General features: G+C 47.0%; 1 protein-coding gene across 1 annotated transcript in view; it reads left to right on the top strand.

Annotated features, from left to right (window-relative positions):
* LOC102246012 (mediator of RNA polymerase II transcription subunit 15-like) overlaps positions 1-16,995 on the top strand; it is a 24,686-nt gene extending 7,691 nt beyond the window's left edge. The window contains exons 3-4 of the mRNA XM_014533145.1: positions 15,449-15,590; positions 15,688-16,995. Coding sequence (XP_014388631.1) covers positions 15,449-15,590; positions 15,688-16,645 — 1,100 coding nt within the window. The 3' untranslated portion in view covers positions 16,646-16,995. The remainder of the gene's footprint in view (positions 1-15,448; positions 15,591-15,687) is intronic.
* Positions 16,996-21,415: the final 4,420 nt, after the last annotated feature.

Genomic DNA, 21,415 nt, shown 5'->3' with positions numbered 1-21,415 from the left:
TAATACCCTTTGTAATACTTTAAGCAATAAAAAAAAAAAAGATTAGGAACTTTTGTTGACTAGGACGAGGATAAAAATACTTTTAATTAGGAAAAGGATATTTGAGTATAGATAGAGGAAAATGAACACAGAGATTAAACAATGGTTTAAAATACCTGTGAGGGGCGAATCTAAAGAATGTGGATCAAGGACCAGCAGCTTGGGCACTGCTGGGGAGCTTGTCAGAAATGCAGAGCCCCAGGCCCCCCAGACCTCCTGAACCAGGACCTGCGTTTAACGAGAACCTCAAGTGACTCACCTGCACGGTAGAGTGAGAAACCTGGTGTACAGCATAGTAGAGCGGAAGTGTTTGCCTCATGGACTTAAGACTTAGAATTGGGTGAGGAGCCCAGCTCTGCCATTTACTGGCTGTGTGAACTTGACCAAGTAACATTTCTGAGCCTCAGTTTCCTCATCTGTAATCGAGGAATAATCTCAGTGGATCCCTCAGGGGATTAGTGTAAGGCCCGAGTCACCATCATCATCGCAGACGTTAATGAGGGCTTGCCACATTCCAGACACTGCTCTCAGCAGTTTTATTAATTCATTAAGGGGATAATGAAGGCTACATGCCGGGCACATGGTAAACGCTCTTCCAATTAAAAAAATGATGGGCTGTGATGATGATAATCACTATAAAATACGGGCTTTGAGCGAGTTGAATGGGATGGGATGCCTCCAGTGAACTAGTGAAGGCTGTAGGGTTGGCAAGTGGAGGTGGGGATGGTGAGGCCTGCTGGGAGCTTTGAGGGCTGAATTCGGAACCTGTGACCCACTCTTTTGATGAGCAATGCAACAACAGTTATTTAAGATAAAATCCGTTTTCAGAGAGCTTGCTTAACCTTGTCAACAACAGGAAGACTGTTTAAAAATAGTGGCTCTCAAACGTTTTGGTCTGAGGACCCCTTTACACGTTTAAAACATTATTGAGGACCTCATAGAGCTTTTGTTTATGTTGGTTCTATCAACATTTACCTTTTTTGAAATCAAACCTGAGAAAAATGTAACATACTAGTTTATTTTAAAATTAGAGGCCTGGTGCACAGATTCGTGGACATTGAAAGGAAATTAATTAGAAGAAATATTTTAGAGGATGGGGAGGGACGGTGGGAGGGCTCCAGGGCATGTCTGGCCGGTCTCACCCAGTCCTGATAGGCTGGACCCCAGCAGCAAACTAACCTACCTGTTGGAGCATCTGCCCCCTGGTGGTCAGTGCGTGTCATAGCCACCAGTCGAACCATCCCACCTTCGTGGACATTGAAAGGAAATTAATTAGAAGAAATATTTTAGAGGATGGGGAGGGACGGTGGGAGGGCTCCAGGGCATGTCTGGCCGGTCTCACCCAGTCCTGATAGGCTGGACCCCAGCAGCAAACTAACCTACCTGTTGGAGCATCTGCCCCCTGGTGGTCAGTGTGTGTCATAGCCACCAGTCGAACCATTGCACAGTTGGACACTTAGAATATTAGGCTTTTATATATATAGATAACAATAATCAACACATTTCATGTTACCTTAATAGTTTCATAAGAGCTAACTACACTTTTTAAAACAAAAATAATTAGTGAGATGAGTGTTATGATTCTATGTTTGTGCAAATCTCTCTAGTGCCTGGCTCAGTATCTGCTTGTTCATTCAGTCTGAAGCCTCACTCGTCAGGTAGCCTCTAGAAAACCCCGCTGTACACTCATGAAAGAAAGAGGGCCAGGGGGGTGAGGGCATGAGTGGGGGGGTGGAGGGGTAATGTGGGGATAAGGACACATATGTAATAATTTAATAAATAAAGAAATTTAAAAAAAAAGAACGGGATAAGGACACATATGTAATAACTTAATAAAGAAATGTTAAAAAAAGAAAGAATGAGGGCAAGAAAGGAAATCACGTTTTAGTATCATTAGAAAATAGTTTTGGTCTTGTGGGCCCCCTGAGAGGGCCTCAGGGACTCCCAGGACACTGGTGGCTTAAAGGTTTAAGGACACTCATTGTAAGCAAATATGTGTAGTTGAAGACAATTATTTATTCTTCTACATTAAGTACTTGCTTAAAGGGACAGAGCTTTGGGGGAATCCCAAGATGTATTTGATATGCACGAAGCAGAATTTCTATAAGAATTATACTCTCCATTTTTGCTCATTTGGATCGGTCTTACCCACCTGTGGGTTTTATTGTATTTCCATAGGAGTGTTTGAATAGGAGCACTTGGCAATTACCTTTCAATTTCCAGTTCAGCTGCAAAAAATTGGGCATTTTGCATTCTTTGGCTGTTGCTGCTGCTGGTTGGGAATGGGGTGATTAAGTTGCAGGTGTGATCAAAGAATTGCTTGGGTTTCAAGTCCTATTTTATCTACCAGAGAGAAGACCATGGTGGTAAAAAATAAAGCAGTAATCTCTCTAATTGAATGTATGTCTTTCAAAATAGAGCTGTCGGAGTGTGTGAAGTTGGAATGGCTCTAATACCTCTGCATGCAGATAGGGATGTCCTGGGAGGTGGTGGTTTCCCTCGGCTGGGAGGGTGGCACTTTGCAGGAGCCCAGTGACAAAGAGCCTCTTGTCTTGTTTTGGGCTCCATGATGGCTAGTGTGAGCGCCATGGGTGACAAGAAGTACCTCATGGAAAGTTCAGGATCAAATAAATATGTTTGAATCACATTCAGAAATATGGTGAAAAATGATTTTATAAGCTATTTTGGGGGAAAAAATAAAGCTTTGTTATGTAAATGAAGCAATTCTGAATTCTCTTCACAAGTAAATTGAAAGCATAATAAGAGAAATCTGTATTTGATGTTGGGCATTCCTGTTCACTTTTTAAGTCACGGTCTGGTAAAGTCAAGTCCAGTTTGCATTTCTTGCATACGTATCATCTGATGCAGGAGAGGGTCAGGAATCTGGGTAAAGAGAATTTTGGTTTTGAGTGGCTGACCTATTTGCAGGTGGTAACAGGCTGGAGTAATTTGGTAGTTGTGTGCAGTTTCATAGAACTGCCAGCAGAGGGCGATAAAATAAAGTATGTGCCTTGCAGATGGTAACAAATAGTGGTATAACCTGTGTGAATTCAAACAGGGAGATGGTGTGTAGTGGAGACCTTCGTGAACTGGAGAGGGTTTCCAGGTCTGAAAGCATCCGCTTGCACTCGGTTCCAGCTGATGGTTATTTGTGGGAGAAAGCCCCGGTGTTGCCTAGTGCTCTGATTTTTTTCAAGAGAAGAAAGCATTCCAGAAATGCTCTGTGAAATGCTCTGATTTGAAATATTGCTTGATTTCTTTTAAAGCATCATTCAGCGCCCCCACCCCACCCCCATCATATTATTTGAATCCCAGGATTATAAATGACCAAGACTTACTTGTTTTTATAAAAGGAAATCTCTGTAGTCGTTCTTTAAAAGGGAGGAGAGTTGTCCAGCTGGTGTGGCTCAGTGGTTGAGAGTCGACCTATGAACCAGGAGATCACAGTTCGATTCCTGGTCAGGGCACATGCCCGGATTGGGGGCTGGATCCCCAGAAAGGGGCATGTAGGAGGCAGCCGATCAAGGATTCTTTCTCGTTATTGATGTTTCTATCTCTCTATTCCTCTTCCTTCCTCCCTGAAATCAATAAAAATATTTAAAAAAATAAATAAAAGGGAGGATAATAGAATATTAAAACAAAGGTGGAGTGGCTTTAATATTTCAAGGGGAAGTCATGCAGTCTCCCTGGCAATTAACATTTCCAGGTGATAATACATTTTTGTTTTGAAATCCTGAGGTAGGAGTTGACCTGCCTGGTGGACAAGAATTCCCCTCCAAGTTACAGCTTACATTCAGAGTCCTGATAATAAGGGTCTGTTATCGGTGTTGATGGCAAGCCCGCCGCTGTGGGAGGGACACGCCCTCCAGGTTTGGGGGGATTGTTTGACTTTTCCACATTGTGCCTTGTTTCCCCCGAGTGACGCAGAGGCAAAGGGAAGGTTGATCTCACCAGAGACGTGGCAGCAGCCCCCGGAGTGGCAGTTGCTTTGGGAAGAGATGGGGTAGGAGGTCAGATCCTGGGGGTGGGGGGGTGGGGGGAGATGGGCCTTAAATAAGAGGAGGGCAGCCCTCTGCAGTGGTAGGAGGCAGAGGTGACAGATGGGTGCAGACACGGGGACGGTTTTCCATTTCGAGGTGGCAGCTCCTGTAAGTAGCAGGGACAGAGGGTGGAAGGCCGGGAATTAGGATAAACCCGGTTCCTCTGGAACAGCAGAATTGCTGGTCTGGTCGGAAGCCTGTTTGAAATGAGGGGTGCTGATTGACAATGATACCCACCCCCCCGTCCAGGCTCTGCAGGTGTGGGCACAGAGGACGTGGATGTGGGGCTGCTGAGGCCTGGGGGTTTGCCAGATCCGGGAGCCGGTGAGGACAGGGAACCGGTGAGGACAGACGTGTTGAAAACAGGAAAGGCCACTCTCCGTGTTCCCCCATCATTGACTCGTCTGGGGTTTCCTGAAAGTAATCTGAAGTCAGTGCATGTGAGTTGAATATGGACTTAAAATCTCAGTGACATGCCCCTATCCACCGACACCTGGCTGACTCGCTTCCCATGCCTGCTGTCTGAGGGGATACCTATGACCAGCAGAACACCTTAGTCCTGGGCCCTTGGCCGGCGCAGGATGGACGGTCAGGCTTCACTCGCACCTCACAGCATCATCGGTCACACCCTGACCTCTCCCTCCCGTCTGGGAACAGTGATCACGAAAGAGAAACCAGTTCCCTGTCAGGGCCAGTCCCTGAACCCGCTCTCCCTTCTGGGGCCTGGTGATCCCGTGGCTGCAAAGCCCTGCAACAGTCTCAGCCGGGGTCCTTTACTGGGGACGGAGCCAGGCTTATGGCCTGCTGGTGGTGCCTGGTGGCCAGCCCACAGGTGAAGTTTCTCCGGAGGGGGTGCCCAGCTGACAGTCTGAGTAAGAGCCCCCCGGGGAGGTGGCCACTGACACGGCCCAGCCCTGACGTGAGGAAAGCAGCTCCGTGGCCCCTGAGGCCCTGAGCCCCACCAGCCGCTTCCCCGGACCCTCTCCCTCTTTAATTTAACATGGGTGTTCCCCTTTGTTTTAAAATCAATTTTTAGATTTGTACAAATACATGAATGAGTTCTAAAACATTAAATACGGTAGAGCTTATTTTCCTTGGACTTCTCTCTGTAATTGTATCCCCAGAGATGATCGCAGAAAGTAGTGCAGTGTGTATCTCTGCAGACTGCTGGATTTTCCTGCAGCGTGACTTAGGATTAGGTCTGGCTGCATAGGCTAGGAAAGCCTCAAATAAAAATAGCTGAAATAAAGCAGAAGCTTCTTTCTCACTCAAGGAAACAGTCCCGGATGCAAACAGTCCAGGGCTGGCCTGGTGGCTCCATGGTGTCATCAGCGATCCAGGCACCAGTGTGCCATCCTCTCCACCTTCAAGGTCACCTCCTGGCCCAATACTTCCAACTTCCTGTCTATTAAGTAATTTTACCATGAACCTTGCTTCTAGTTTTGAATGTAACCGTCTGTTTTACATCCACATCTTGGTCACCAGGGGAACAGGATTTGTGTTAATCACAGAGAAGACCTTTGTGTACTGAGGGCCAATACTAAGAGTGAACATTTATTGATCACTTACTATATGCTTGACATGCTCACGTCCACAGATCTTTCCCTGTGTTGTTGTTGACTTTCTCAATTGCTAGGCACTATCCTCTCACTTCAAAAATGGAGAAACGGACACACGAGTGAGGTGAAGTAAATTGGCCAGGGCTGCACAGGTAGGAAATGGTAGGGCTGGGATTCAGACCAGGCTGTCTGTTATCTATCCTGAGATATTGCATGTGCCTATGGTAGTTTAACATTTTAAACACAAACCATTGTTGAGTCCCTCCATATGCAAAGCACTCTGATAACGAGATGTGTGGATTGGGAGAAGGGGCAGAGATCAAAGAGTGAATGGAGAGGGGCTACACAGTTCTTATGTGCAGCCTAGTCATTGCCTTCAAGGCCTGGCTCCCAGTACTTGCTATAGCACCTGTCAGTAATGACCTTGTATTTTGTAATGAACACAGTATGCTACGGGGATGCCCGCGGTGGGAGGATCCCTTGGCATGGGCAGAGGTGGCCTGGGGCAAGGCCTGGAGAACCCTAGTTGAAGCCACCATCTGCAAGAGCCTCCTAACTCACCGCCTCCTGCCTTTGTCCCTCTGGGCACCCAGAGTGATCTTTTAAAAATGAAATCAGCCCTAGTTGGTTTGGCTCAGTGGATAGAGCATCCGCCTGTGGACTGGAGGGTCCCAGGTTCGATTCTGGTCAAGGGCACATGCTCGGGTTTGTGAGCTCGATCCCCAGTAGGGGGCATGTAGGAGGCAGCCGATCAATGATTCCCTCTCATCATTGATGTTTCTCTCTCTCCCTCTCCTTTCATGCATGTGTTTGTGGTGCATTGGGCCCACCTGGCAGAGCCCTTGTTCATGGTGGCATCCCTGCCAGGAACAGGGTCTGGCACCATAAAGGAGGTTGTGTGAATGGTGAATGCCTCCAAAGCTCATGCCCTACCACTGCCCGAGAACTCAATGTTTCTAGCAGTTTCCTATCTGAGACTCTATGCCAGTGATGGTGAACTTATGACACGCGAACTCATTTTTTTGGTTGATTTTTCTTTGTTAAATGGCATTTAAATATATAAAATAAATATCAAAAATATAATTCTTTGTTTTGCTATGGTTGCAAATATCAAAAAATTTCTATATGTGACACAGCACCAGAATTAAGTTAGGGTTTTTCAAAATGCTGACACGCCGAGCTCAAAAGGTTTGCCATCACTGCTCTATGCAGCCGGGTTCTTTAAAGATCCATGTGCAAATAGTAGCCTAAATAAAAGCCATGATGGTGGGCAGGCTGAGTGTGTCGTCATGGAAACACCTGGGAAACACTTGCACAACATTATTCCACTTTTGGCAAAATGAAATTACTCCCTTTTCCCCGGTGTTTGGATCATAGTCAGTCAGCTATTTTTATTTTTTAAAGAAAAAGCAAGCAAAGCCATTATCCATTTTCTTGGTTCCTTCAGAGTGGGTGGCACAGCTCCCAGGTTGCCCTTTTTTGCCACTAAATTAATTTTTTTAGGCTGGCCTGGCTTGGCAGGAGATCACACATGTTATGTCCGTGTATTTAGAAAGTGGGTAATTCATTTGTTAAATGAATACTGCAATTATTAATTTCAGTTTATCCTGTTTATTGGGAACAGCTGTTCATTAACATTTATTTAACTGCAAATTTTAGAGCCAAACTAATTACCTCCAGTACATAGTGCTGTGGTATCCTGTATAGCGAATCCTCTCCCTACCCCACCCCCCCATGCCAGAATATAAAAATAGCCCCTCTCCAGGGTGCTATTCTACAGGTGGCCAGGAGGGGGCTCCCCTCAATTGGAGCTTAGATCACATGCTGCAAAAGGGCCTCAGGACCAAAAAATGCTACCAAGCACTCCAAGGCCAGAGTGGCAGAGTGTCCCCAGGGGCCAGGCAGGCAGTGAAAATGAATAAAGTGGGAAGGTCTAAGGACTCACACAGCCTTATTGGTCTGAGTTTGTTTCTGTACTTTTGATCGACATATAGTTAAGAGAAATCTTTTTTTTTTAAAATATATTTTATTGATTTTTACAGAGAGAAAGGGAGAGGGATAGAGAGTTAGAAACATCGATGAGAGAGAAATACCGATCAGCTGCCTCCTGCACACCCCCCACCGGGGATGTGCCCGCAACCAAGGCACATGCCCCTGACCGGAATCGAACCTGGGACCCTTGAGTCCACAGGCCGACGCTCTATCCACTGAGCCAAACCGGTTAGGGCGAGAAATCTTTCTTTACAGTAGAAAGGTCTACTTCAAGCATGATGCCAAATGGACATTGACCCTCAGCCTGGAATCCTAGGAGGCAGTCAGGAGTGGTGGGACGGCACCAAACTGGAGAGTGTGTGTTGGAGGTGAGGTGGGGGCAGGGACGCTGCCTCTCAGAGGGGCCAGTGGCAATTGGAAATGTGGGTCCCAAATGGTCAGCTCTTCTAATTGTTCAAGAGAAACCAGATGTATGGGTTTTTATATGAAATCTCCCAAATCCTAAACATTAGCTCAAATGTTAAAAGAATACATAGTGTATCATAAAAGAAGACATCTGTGGGCTACCCATGGGGCTTCTGGATTAAAGGTTTCCCGAGATCTGCGTTCTCTGTGGGTTTCAGTGTCTGTGACGTCTATAGCTAACTTTTATGATCCACACTTTAATATGAATTCAAACTATTCGAGAAACACAAATCCCATAGGGAGTGTTAAAATATTAAAGTGATTCTCACATAGGAGCCATTTTGCTTTGGGCCTCTTTTCTCTCTCTCTTATATAGAGATCTCCAGTTTCCGTGTGCGAGAGGATTACCCGGGGTTCTTGTCAAAAAGCAGAGATTCTGAGATTCTGACCGTGTGTGTTTGGCCTCTGGTGGTAGGCACACCAGTGGTTCCGACGCTGAGGGTCTGTGGAGCACACGGTGAGAATTTGTGCTAGATCTTGTGTTTTGTACTTAGTGTCTGTTTCCATCACCTTCTATGTTCCCATCCGTGTCCTCCCTCACAGGGACTTGAAGACTAAAAACCACATTCTCCTGCCCTTTGGTTAATAGGATTCCGGGTGCAATTTAGGCTCTGGCAAGGAGATAATCTTGATATTTTTGAGGTAGAAGGGATGCAAAGACCATTCCTCCCCACCCCCCAGAGCTTTTTGTGCTGCCAATATATGTGAAATGTTGGCAACAGCCGAACTCATGTTCACTGTTTATTCTTAGCGTCATGGGCGGAGGAAGCGGTGGCTTTGGCAGTGTGGTAGCCATGGAAACAGCATCTCACTGACATCGTACTGGCAGTAATGGTTCCTGCCCTCCGAATTGTGGCTGTGGGAGTTTATAATCTAGAAGTCAGAACCTGCTTCAGTCAGTATAGGTGAGGTTCTGCTGGGGTAACAAACAACCTCAAAATCTTAAGTGGTTTATAACAACAAAGTTTCATTTCCTGTGTATGATACGTCCCCACTGTGGATTGCCGAGGGGCTGAGCTTTGTGTGTCTTAGGGTCTGGACTGCTCGAACAGCCATCAACCCAATCTTTGCCGGGTGCCATGGCAGAGGGAAGAGATGTGGAGGGCCATCATGCTGGCACTTACGTGCTCTGATCCAGAAGCAATATGTTATTTACTTAAGCAATGGTCAGAACTAGTCACAAGTGCCACCTAACCACAAAGGGGTTAGAAAGTGCTCCCAGCAGGTGGAGAGCTGGGACTACTTGGTGAATAGTACTTATGACACCCACAGAAGCCTGGAGGCAGCCTTTTAAATTCCATTCACCTAACTCTTCCAGTGATTTTGCAGGCATCTAATCCCTGAATTAAATCCCATTCTTCTCGAGATATCTAGAGTGGGTTTTGTTTCCTACACTAAACTCTGACCAGTAAATAAACATTACCTTACCAGGGGTCCTCAAACTACGGCCCGCGGGCCACGTGCGGTCCGCCAAAAAAATTTATCCTGCCCGCCGGGTGTTTTTGCCGCAGCTGCCTGTCCTGCTTAGCAGCCGACTAGTCCTGGGCCCGCAGTGCGCATGTGTGGAATGTCTGAGGGACAGTGAACTGACCGCCTCTTTAAAAAGTTTGAGGACCTCTGCCTTAGACCTATTCAATCTCTTCCTCTCTCTCTCTACACACACACACATACACATAATCTTGGTAATGCTTAACCCCATAGTATTCTCATACATGGAGACCTCACCTTAACATTGTCCATTAGTTAAATGCTATTGTCTATGTTCATGTAACTATGGGGTATATGCCACCCATCAAAACTCTGCATCTCCAGACACCTTCCGCTCAGTCTATGACACCTTCCCATGACGTCGCTCTGCAGAGATGTCCCACTCTCTCTGGCCAGCCAGCACAGTAGAATAATGAGGGGATGGCTGCGGGAGCTGGGGTGACTGGGTCTGAATCCCAGCTCTACCATTTCCTGGTATTATGACCCAGGCAAACTTCTTAACCTCTCCATGTCTCATTTTTTCTCATACAATAACTGGAGGTAATACTTTCTATCTAATCGAGATGTTTTGAGTATAAAGCTGTGAGAATGGCGACTGGTGCACGCTCAGTAAACTTTAGCCAATTATACACCATCCAATGGTTAAAAAATGTGAGACATATACGGTACAATAATGTTTTTTTTGTGTCACACAGACCTAACATAGGTAGCATTGAACTCATACAGGTTTAACCTCTTTCAATTCTTTTTATCTTTCAAGGACAAAATCCTGGTTAGTTGCTAGTATGTCTATTACCAGCTCTTTTAGAATCACTAACAGTAGTTGCACAAATAACTGAAGTTTAAAAAACTCTGATCCAGCCTGGACGGTGTGGCTCAATGGTTGAGCATTGACCTATGAACCAAGAGATCACAGTTCAATTTCTGGTCAGGGCACATGCCCTGGTTGTGGGCTCAATCAACAGTAGGGGGCATGCAAGAGGCAGCTAATCAATGATTCTCATCATTGATGTTTCTCTCCCTCTCCCTTCCTCTCTGAAATTAAAAAAATATATATATATACACACACACTGAGTGGCCAGATTATTATGACCACCCATCAGTACTTCATTGGGCCGCAGTACTTTTGCCTTCAGTACTGCGGCCATTCTTTTTGGCATTGACTCCACGAGATGTTGAAAGGTGATGCAAGGAATCTGACACCATGCCTGATAAATAGCTCTGTCCAGTTCTGTGAGATTTGATGGTTGTGGAACCAGCTGCCTGATGGCTCTTTTAACTTCATCCCACAAATGCTCAATTAGATTGAGATCTGGTGATTGTAGGGGCCACCCAAGCAAGGTAAAGAAAGTCTCCTCATGTTCTTGAAACCACTCCTGCACAATACGAGCACCATGGCATGGCGCATTGTCTTGTTGAAAGAAGCCATCTCCATTGGGATACACCATCAATATGATAGATGAACCTGATCAGCAACGATACTTAAGTATGCTGTACTATTCAGACGTTGTTCCACACGAATTAAAGGGCCCAAATCATGCCAGGAAAACATGCCCCAAACCATAACACTGCCCACACCAGCTTGAAGGGTTACACTCATGCATGTGGGGTGCATGCTTTCATGCTGTTTCCGCCAAATTCTCACTCTGCCATCTGCATGATGCAACTGGAAACGTGAGTCATTGGACCACATGACTTTTTTCCAATGCTCGACTGTCCAATCCTTGTGTTCCTGTGCAAATTGGAGATGTTTTATCTTGGTAATTGCAGACAGCAAAGGTGTTTGAACAGGCCTTCGGCTTCCATATCCCATATGGTGCAGTGTACGGCTAATTTGCCTACAAACGTCAGGTGGTCATAATAATCTGGCCACTCAGAGAGTGTGTGTGTGTGTGTGTGTGCATATAATATATTCAAAAATAAATAAAAAACTCTGATCCAGTCCATTAGCAGACTTCTGTAATCACTCAGTTTGCAAGCTGGTCTCTAAAATTATGTAGCATCTTCAAGGGAGAACTATTCATACCCATCCAAAGTAGCAAAGAGGCTCAAAAGAATGAATGTTGCCCTGACCGGTTTTCTCAGTGGATAGAGCTTCGGCCTGCGGACTGAGGGGTCCCAGGTTTGATTCCGGTCAAGGGCACATGCCCAGGTTGTGAGCTCTGTCCCCAACAGGGAGCATGCAGGAGGCAGCCAATCAATGCTTCTCTCTCATTATTGGTGTTTCTATCTCTCTCTCCCTCACCCTCCCTCTCTGTAATCAATAAACATATGTATATTAAAAAGAGTGAATGTTGATCTAGAAGCACCATTCTGAGGCTAATTTCTAGATTAATAGGTCTTGCTGAATTTTACTAGTTTGCTCCTAGACACATCCTTACCAACCGATTAAATGGACCTTCCCACTTCCCTCAAAGCTCAGCTCTCTTTCCTGTCTCCCTTCTTTCTGTGAATGGAGCCACTATCTTGCCGAGCGAGTTTCATATTTCGACTTATTGGGAGTGGCTGCCTGGAAGGAAAGATTCCTGAACTCTGAGAAAAATTGAATGGAGGTCAGTCATTATTGTCTGCCCGGGGTTCAGGGTGAGCAGGAATTGGTCAACTTTGTCAATTCTTCAGCCACAACCAACCTGGAAATTCTGTCCCTTTTCTCTGACTTTATTTCCTCTGTTACATCTCCCTGAGCTATATTTCTTCCCTTTCCCAATAATTCAATTTCTACTTCCCCTGAAGACCCAATGAAAACCCTATCTTTCTTTTTTTAAAGACATTTTTTAAAAGCAGTTTTAGGTGTACAACAAGGTTGAGAGGAAGGTACAGAGATTTCCCACATACCCTCTGTCCTAACATAGGCATGGCCTCCCCATTATTAATATTATTCATCAGAAAGGTACATTTCTCACCAAGGACGAATGTACATTGGCACATCACAATCACTCAATTCTGTTGTACATTTTGTGGGTTCGGACAAAGTATATGCCGTGTATCCATCAATATATCACAGAGTGTTCACTGCCTTAAAAATCCTCTGCCTATTTACACACCCCGCCTCCCCCACAACCACTGATATTTTTATATATTCAGAGTTTTGCCTTTTCCAGAATGTTATATTGTTGGAATTATGCAGTATGACTTTCTAAAAAAGTAGCCTTTCGGGATTGGTTTCTCTCACTTAGTAACACGTATTTGACATTTCTCCATGTCTTCTCAGGGCTTTATAGCTCATTTCTTTCAGTGCCAAATACTAGTCCATTGTCTGGATATAGCAGTTTGTCTGTTCATTCGCCCACTGAAAGACATCTTAGTTGCTTCCAGGATGCCTTTGGTTGGCAATTATGATGAAACATCATGTGCAGGTTTTGTGTGGATAGAAGTTTTCAACTCCTTTGGGTAAATACCAAGGTGCATGATTGCTGGATCCTAGGGTAAAAACGTGTTTAATTTTGTAATAAACTGTCTTTGAAACTTTAGAAACTGTCTTCCAAAGTGGCTGTGCCATTTTGCATTCCCTCCAGCAATATATGCGAGTTCCTGTTGCTCCATATCCTCGTTAACATTTGGTGTTGTTGGGGGCTTGGATTTTGGCCATTTGTAGTGAGCCCCATTTTTCTTGACCCAAATAATGAATCTTAGTCATTTTTGTTTCCCACAATAATAGCTAAATTAATGCTGAATGGATGAAAGAATATGCCTTCTCTCGTTGCATTGAGCCTCCTAGATGTTTTTAAAAGCTATTTATGCATTTGTCTTATCTTCAAAAGTAGACTGGGTACTATGGAGGGCAGGGATGAGCCATTATTCTTATTTGTATAATCTTCATTGTCTTGTTCATAGAGGCTTAAACAAGAGTGTTTGACTTGAGAATCTGTGTGCTTTAGATTGTGGGCATGCCGGGGGTGGGTCTGTGGACTGAGTTGGGGTCTGTTTCCCAGCCTGTTGTTAACGTTCAGAGTCCTTTGCCTTTCCTAGGAAGGAGTGGGGTTATGTAAGGCAAGCTGGATGACTGCCAGACAAACACCCTCCTTCCCCCTACCCCATCCACTCTCCACCAAGGTACCTATTCACATTCATTGTGTCTCAGCTTGTTTGTCACACATCCTTACTCTAGTAGCTTACCCTTTTGATAGCACTGATAACTTTTACCACTTTGCATTTCTTTATATAATCACTCTCTTTTCCTTCTACTCCCTGAGGTCCATGACTGCCTTCATTCTTCATTGCATCCCAGAACTCAGCATGATTTCTGACATATAGCTGGCACTGAATGGATATTGTTTGGATGAAGGAATGACTACCCAGCACATTAACTTTTAACTACATTTTAATTAGTTAATCCTCATCGCTTAGCATTACCACCATCACAACTTGGATTACAACTTTAATCCAAGGTGAAAGATTTGGTATGGGGGAAATGGAGTTGGGCATCCTATATAATAAAAGGGTAATATGCAAATCAACTGAACAGCAGAATGACTGGTTGCTATGATGTGCACTGACCACCAGGGGACAGACACTTAACACAGGAGCTGCTCCCTGGTGGTCAGTGTGTTCCCACAGGGCTCATGGCTGGCGAGTGCAGGGGCGGTGGCAGGAGCCTCTCCAACCTCCGCAGCAGCTCTCCGTGGGCCTTCAGCCGGACACCCCCCTTCCCCCAGGACTCCTAGACTGTGAGAGGGCGCAGGCTGGGCTGAGGGACCCCCACCCCCCCTCAGGGCATGAATCCCATGCACTGGCCTCTAGTTTCTAAATAATGGTGTACTATACATTACAGTAACCTTAAACCCAATACTAAATTTTCTATTAATGTCACTAAATTTTACCCAATACCAACTCTGGTTTCTTTAATTTCTTTTACTGGGGTGGCCCTTCTGAGCCTTCCAAGGCCTCAGGTTCGTCATTTGCAAACCATCATGCACCTTGATTGGGAGGAAGGATCAGGCATTACAAAGTCAGCTGAGGAAAAAACAAAACAAAACGAAGTCAGCTTAGGACCGCCAGAGGTAACACACCACACACACACCTTTAAGAGGACACGTCTCGTCTCCCGCAATATCTGAATGTCTCGGGACCATAGTTTCCAAGGTCCGATTTCACTTTTGATTTGACCTCTCAGCCACTGACTAATATGCCTTGAACTTGTGGTGAGAATTCTGCCCTTTAACAAAAAAATCCCCACTGTCAGCAGCAGAGAGATGCAAAGACTTAATGGCCACGCCAGGCTTCGTTTTCTGCGGTTACACTGGGCTAACAGTTAGACTTCAGCTGTCGTTTTGAATCAAATAATGCGCAGACATACCCGTTTCCCTTTTAAATGACAAGGTTTGAGCCTGCACATTAACCTCAGGAGGACCGAGGTCTGTCTTTCCTCTACCTGAGACTTGAGGCAGGTCATCAAGAGGGAAGAACCTCCTGTGTCGGGGCAGCCGGTGGGGCAGGGACACCTGGACAATGGAAGGGAGGCCCTGGTGCCACAGCAGCAGTTCTGCTGGCGATGGTCCTGCGTCCAGGCTGACAGGGATGTCAAGGGTAGTTCCCCAGTGGCCTTGCATCCTTAGCTGTCCCTCCTCAGAGGCGTTGGCCTCTCTGCTCACTGCCTATCCTTCCTTCCGCCCTCTCCCCAGGATCCCTCATCACGAACTCATCGAAAATGAGTCTATTTTTATCATCTGCCTGTATCATCCCTGGTGGCCAGAGCGGTAGCTGCTAAAAATACTGCCAAGACACAGAACCTGGCTGGAGAACCTAGCTATGATAATCAACTGAACGTTGCCTCTGTGTCATTCCTTCTTTGCCGACTCCATCCACACCTTTGGGAACCCCTGGACCTGCTCGGGCTGGACCCCAACATTAGTATTTGAGAAGCAGGGCATCAGAGAAAGACAAGGGTCAGCCAGAACAGCCTCACCATGCAGGGCCAGCAGGTGCAGACCCCGCAGTCGATGCCCCCTCCCCCACAGCCGTCCCCGCAGCCCGGCCAGCCCAGCTCACAGCCCAACTCCAACGTCAGGTAGGCCTGGCCGGGGTGCCCCTCCCTGCCTGGCTCACAGGGAGGGCCCTGCTGGTGCCCACAGCTCACAGACACGCTCCCTTTCCCTTTGCTGCAGCTCCGGCCCTGCCCCATCCCCCAGTAGCTTCCTGCCGAGCCCCTCACCACAGCCCTCCCAGGGTCCAGTGACAGCGCGCACTCCGCAGAACTTCAGCGTCCCCTCCCCGGGACCTTTAAACACCCCTGTAAACTCCAGCTCAGTCATGAGCCCAGCGGGCTCCAGTCAGGCCGAGGAGCAGCAGTACCTGGACAAGCTGAAGCAGCTGTCCAAGTACATCGAGCCCCTACGCCGCATGATCAACAAGATCGACAAGAATGAAGACAGAAAAAAGGACCTGAGTATGATGAAGAGCCTTCTGGAGATCCTGACGGACCCCTCCAAGAGGTGCCCTCTGGAAACTCTGCAGAAGTGTGAGATTGCCCTGGAGGAACTCGAGAATGACATGGCGGTGCCCACGCCCCCACCACCCCCGGGACCACCAACCAAGCAGCAGTCCTTGTGCCAGCCGCTCCTGGATGCTGTCCTGGCCAACATCCGCTCGCCCGTCTTCAACCATTCCCTGCACCACACATTCGTGCCAGCCATGAGGGCCATCCATGGCCCACCCATCACGGCACCGGTGGTGTGCACCCGGAAGCGTAAGCTTGAAGAGGATGAGCAGCAGAGCATCCCCAACGTGCTCCAGAGGGAGGTGGCCAGATTAGACCCCAAGTTCCTGGTGAACTTGGACCCTTCTCACTGCAATGACAACGGCACCGTCCACCTAATATGCAAGCTGGATGACAAGGATCTCCCGAGCGTGCCACCCCTGGAGCTCAGTGTGCCCGCTGACTACCCCGCCCAGAGCCCGCTGTGGATCGACCGGCAGTGGCAGTACGACGCCAGCCCCTTCCTGCAGTCGGTGTACCGATGCATGAACTCGAGGCTGCTGAAGCTCCCCGACAAGCACTCAGTTACAGCCCTGCTCAACACCTGGGCGGAGAGCATCCACCAGGCCTGCCTCTCAGCTGCCTAGCCACCACCACGGCTGCATCTCGGGCTGCCAGCCCACCATGGACCACGGGCCGGCTGGAAGCCTTGTTGGGGCCACAGAGGACACACACCTTGTGTCGGACCCTTCTAGGTGTGGGTTCCCTAGAGAGCCTGGGCTTAGGTTAGCTTTCCTGCTTTTATCTTCTGCCTTGGGGACCTACCAAGCGTTCCCCACACTTGAACCGGACGGGACAGGTACCGGACGGGACAGGGGCTCTGGAGTCCTCTGTGGTAGGAGTGGCAGACACGCCCCGGGCCTGCGCTCCTCAAGCTGCTGTCCCTTTGGCACCTGCAGAGCCCCTGTCCTCCCTGTCTCCCAGGGAGAAGTCAGGGCCCTGCTACAGCCCTTGTGTGTGTGTGCCAGAAAACACTCCCCCCCGTTTCTGTAGGAAACCCCGAAGACACACAGAATTCACTGCTCAGTGTTGGGTTCATACGGGGCCTGAGGTAGGGAGGCTCCCACATCCAGGGGCACCCGTATGTCTTGGAAGGAAGTCTGGCCTGTGGATAGTTTCAAGTCGCCACTACCAGCTGGACCTCATACCTCACGGCATGTTCCCTTCAAGCCCTGGGGCCTGCTCAGCACTGGGGGTCCCGGGGAGCAGAGAATTCTGGGGGAACCCTGCCCCTGGCACCATGTGTACTAGCTGGGCTCACTTTTGGGTCAGGGTGCCATCCTCTGGACCTGGTATCCTCAGAGCCACTCTGGAGAGGGAGGGCTCCCTGGTGAAGCATCAGCCAGCCCTCTGGTCCAGAGGTTCCCTCTTTTTTATGTGCACTACTATACCTTCTGTGGTTCTTATAATAAATTTATTATTCCTATAAAAAATACTGCCAATTATAGCAATAATAATAGCTGCCATGTCTTGGCCATCTGCTGCGTTCTAGTAGGTTGCTAAAGGCTTTCTGTGCGTCCTGTCGTTTATTCTTCACAACCCTCCTATTGTCATAGCTATTTCTCGTTTGCCGGAGAGTTGCCCTTGTGTATAGCATCATGTGACTCTCCCTTGTGTGGGGGGCTCCAGGCAGTGCCCAACCTCTGGGGTTCCCAGCTTCCCTCTCCCTGCCTCCAGCAGGCAGGTCAGCAGGGGGGCACTCATGTTAGATTATCTGAGTGTGAGCAAGAGACAAGAGGGCAGAGACAGGGCAGTGGGCCGTGTGCTCCTGCCAGCAGCACTGTAGACAGACTGACTGCCCCCTCGTCAGAGCAAGGGGGGAGGGGGTGCTCCCGCTGACCCTCCAGCTGTGCACATCTGTGCTCTGTAGATTCTTCCTGCTTGCAGTCAAGCACGCTGTCACACCGATGCACTGAATACTGTTGTTATCCCTATTTTACAGGAGAGATGGTGCAAACTTATATAAACTAAGTAACATAACCAAGGTCACGTATGAGTACACTGCAGGGCTGGGACTCGCATACCTGAATCTGATCCTTCCATTGGCCGTCCACGGCCAAGCGAAGGGACTCTGGCCTCTGGTCCATTAGACGTGGTCACAGCACCTGAGAAAGACAACGGAATGGCCTACTCTTCGGAAAAAATGTGACTAGGTCTTTCCTACATCTGACAAGATAAGAACTGCCTTGGTTGTCTTTACCCGGGTTCCTCTATTAGATTCCCCCCTCTTTCCCCGCTTTGATGCACCAAAGGATTGAAAACCCAGGAGTGATTTTAGTTTATTATTTTTAAAAATACATTTTTATTTTATTTATTTTTAAAAAATATATTTTTGTTGATTTTAGAGAAGAAAGGATAGGGAGAGAGAGAGAGAGAAATATCAACAATGAGAGAGAATCATGGATTGGCTGCCTCCTGCATGCACCCCACTGGGGACAGAGCCTGAAACCTGGGCATTTGTCCTGCCCAGGAATTGAACCACGACATCCTGGTTCATAGGTCGATGCTCAACTACTGAGCTACAGTGGTCAGGCTGTTTTTATTGATTTTAGATAGAGATGAAGGGAGAGGGAGAGAGAGAGAAACGTTAATCAGTCGCCTCCAGGCAGTGCCCAACCTCTGGGGTGCTGTTGTTACCCATATTATCCATATTTTATAGGAGGAACTACCCAACTGGGGATCAAACCCACAACCTGGGTGTGTGCCCTGACCAGGTACCAAACTGGAGACCTTTCGGTGCATGGGGCAATGCTCAACCCACTGAGCCACACCAGTCAGGGCAACCCATGAGTGATTTTAAATCAAACACTAATTTTCTTCCTTAGAATTTAAGGCTCCAGTTAAGAGAACAAAAGCACAACTGCATAAAACTTCATCACACGCGCCCCAAGACAAGCAGCAGCCAAAAGACAGTGACGCGCTGGAAACAAATCACATGCATTTATCAGTAAATGGGGTCGTATATGCTAATGGGTTCGGCTTGGGAACGAGAGGCCTGGCTGCATCAGGCTGCTTAAAAGCACAGCTCATTACCAGAAGCGGCGAAGCACACACTCGCAGCGTCTCATGCCGGCTGCGGGGCCCACAGGAGCAGCTGGACGCGGGGATGAATTGACTTTGGGAATGAGTTCTGCAGAACTATGGCTGTGAAGGGCAGGGACTGATGGAGAGACGCCCAGGAAAAGAGGTCCACGGCAGGGGAACCTGAGACCGGCACTTCCCAGGCTGTGTCTGGCATGCTGGTCCTGGAGCCCTTTGAGAAACGGTCCCCGCTGTGGACTTTCATCCCAGAAAAATCCATGTGACTTTAGGTGGTTCATAGACGACCTGGAGCTCATTGGCAGCAATTTCCTAAAGCAGAGTCAGCTCTGATCCGGCCGGGGAATAAAGGAAGTTTGCGTTCTGTTGTTTGGCGATCCCTTGGGATGATGAGCACCGAGCCTATCATTTTAATGACTTCAACTGTTGTAAATACAAAAGTTGATTGCAACTCTTGGGAGGGGGCACATGTTAGAATTCATAAGCCTACAAATGATTTCCTTCCACCATCTCCCCCCCCCGCACCCCCACACTCCAAATTATGTGTTTGAGTTTTGTCACTTAGAAATGCCGTCCAGTAACACGGTTGTTAAGGGCTCCATGCCACATTGCCAGGGGACAGTGAGAGCAAGGTCCAACTCTGCTCTGCCACCTACCTGCACTCTTTGTTGGCCTCGCTTTTTCAATCTGGAAAGCAGGGTTAGCAGAGCATCTGTGGCACGGTGTGAGGAGCACATGAGATAAAAAATGAAGAGCTGCCCTAACCGGTTTGGCTCAGTGGATAGGGCGTCGGCCTGCGGACTGAAGGGTCCCAGGTTCGATTCTGGTCAAGGGCATGTACCTTGGTTGCAGGCACATCCCCAGTAGGGGGAGTGCAGGAGGCAGCTGATCGATGTTTCTCTCTCATCGATATTTCTAATTCTCTATCCCTCTCCCTTCCTCTCTGTAAAAAATCAATAAAATATATTTTTTAAAAAATGAAGAGCTGTACACATAGTGTCTGCCATGAATAAGGATTCAGATAATATCTGTCAATTCTGCCCTCATGACTACGGTTCTTAATATTTTGGAATTGTATCAGATGAATCTCTAGCATATTCTCCTTATTTAAAAAATTGTTGCCCTAGCCGGTTTTGCTCAGTGGTTAGAGGGGTCAGCCTGTGGACTGAAGGGTCCTGGGTTCGATTCTGGTCAGGGGCATATGCCTGGGTTGCGGGCTTGATCCCCAGTAGGGGGTGTGCAGGAGGCAGTTGATCAATGATTCTTCTCATCATTGATGTTTCTATCTCGCTCTCCCTCTCCCTTCCTCTCTGAAATCAATAAAAATATTTAAAAAAATAAAAAATTGTTATTTATTGATTTTAGAGAGAAAGGGATGGAGTGGGGGGTGGAGGGGGGGGGGGAGAGAAACATGTTGTTCCACCTGACATTTATGCACTCCTTGGTTGATTCTTGTGTAAGCGATCTAATCACCTGAAAGCTAATTGAGAAGTTCAAGATCATGGGTTATCAAGTGGCAAAACTGTAGTTAGAAGCATGTGGTTTGAGTGCTCGTGGCCACTTGGGGAAATGGGTGTTACAGGGATTCCACAAATGCTCAATAAAGTTTATGGAACAGAATAATTATTGCAACAGTAACCTCAATATCCTGTATTTGTACAGGTTGGTCTTTTCACAGCTAAGAAAGCTTTTATTACATTACTATTAAACAAACAGGTTCAGTGGATCCCGTTTATAAAAGCAAGCTGAGAAATTTTCTAAAATTATAACGTGCGCTTGTCCTCGACTGGGTCTCATGGTCCTTGAGAATTAAAAGGAGCCTCAGGAATATTCCTCAATACCTAGTTTGAGAAACTTATTCATATTCACATAAGACTTATGGAAAATACCGTATTTCCCACATTTGGGAGATTCTCCCTATCTTTTTAATTCCAAAGACAAAACTTATTTATCTATATTTTAACCTAAGCAGGCTTCCTAAGCGCAGATTATGTGTAGATATGGATGTATGTCCATGTATATGTATCCATGTGTATATTTACCTGTGTATGTATGTATCTTTGTGTACATATATCCATCCATGTGTCTATGTATCTATGTCTATATGTATATATCTCTGCATGTGTGTTTCTGCATCTGAATTCTTTCCCCACCATGTTAAGACTGAGAAAGGACACTAAGAAATAAAGACACAAGAAGTCCATTCATTACCAGAATGCTTAAGAGTTCAAACTTGAAATCTAAAAAAGAAAAAACTTTCCCCTGTGGCAAGGCCTCTCTTGGTGGGAAAGTAATGAGAATGAACAAGAATCCTTTTC

This window comes from Myotis brandtii, unplaced genomic scaffold (assembly GCF_000412655.1).
Source record: "Myotis brandtii unplaced genomic scaffold, ASM41265v1 scaffold95, whole genome shotgun sequence".
Classification (NCBI taxonomy): Eukaryota; Metazoa; Chordata; class Mammalia; order Chiroptera; family Vespertilionidae; genus Myotis; species Myotis brandtii.
Note: the sequence above shows the minus strand (reverse complement) of the source record. Positions and strands in the feature narration are given on the sequence as shown.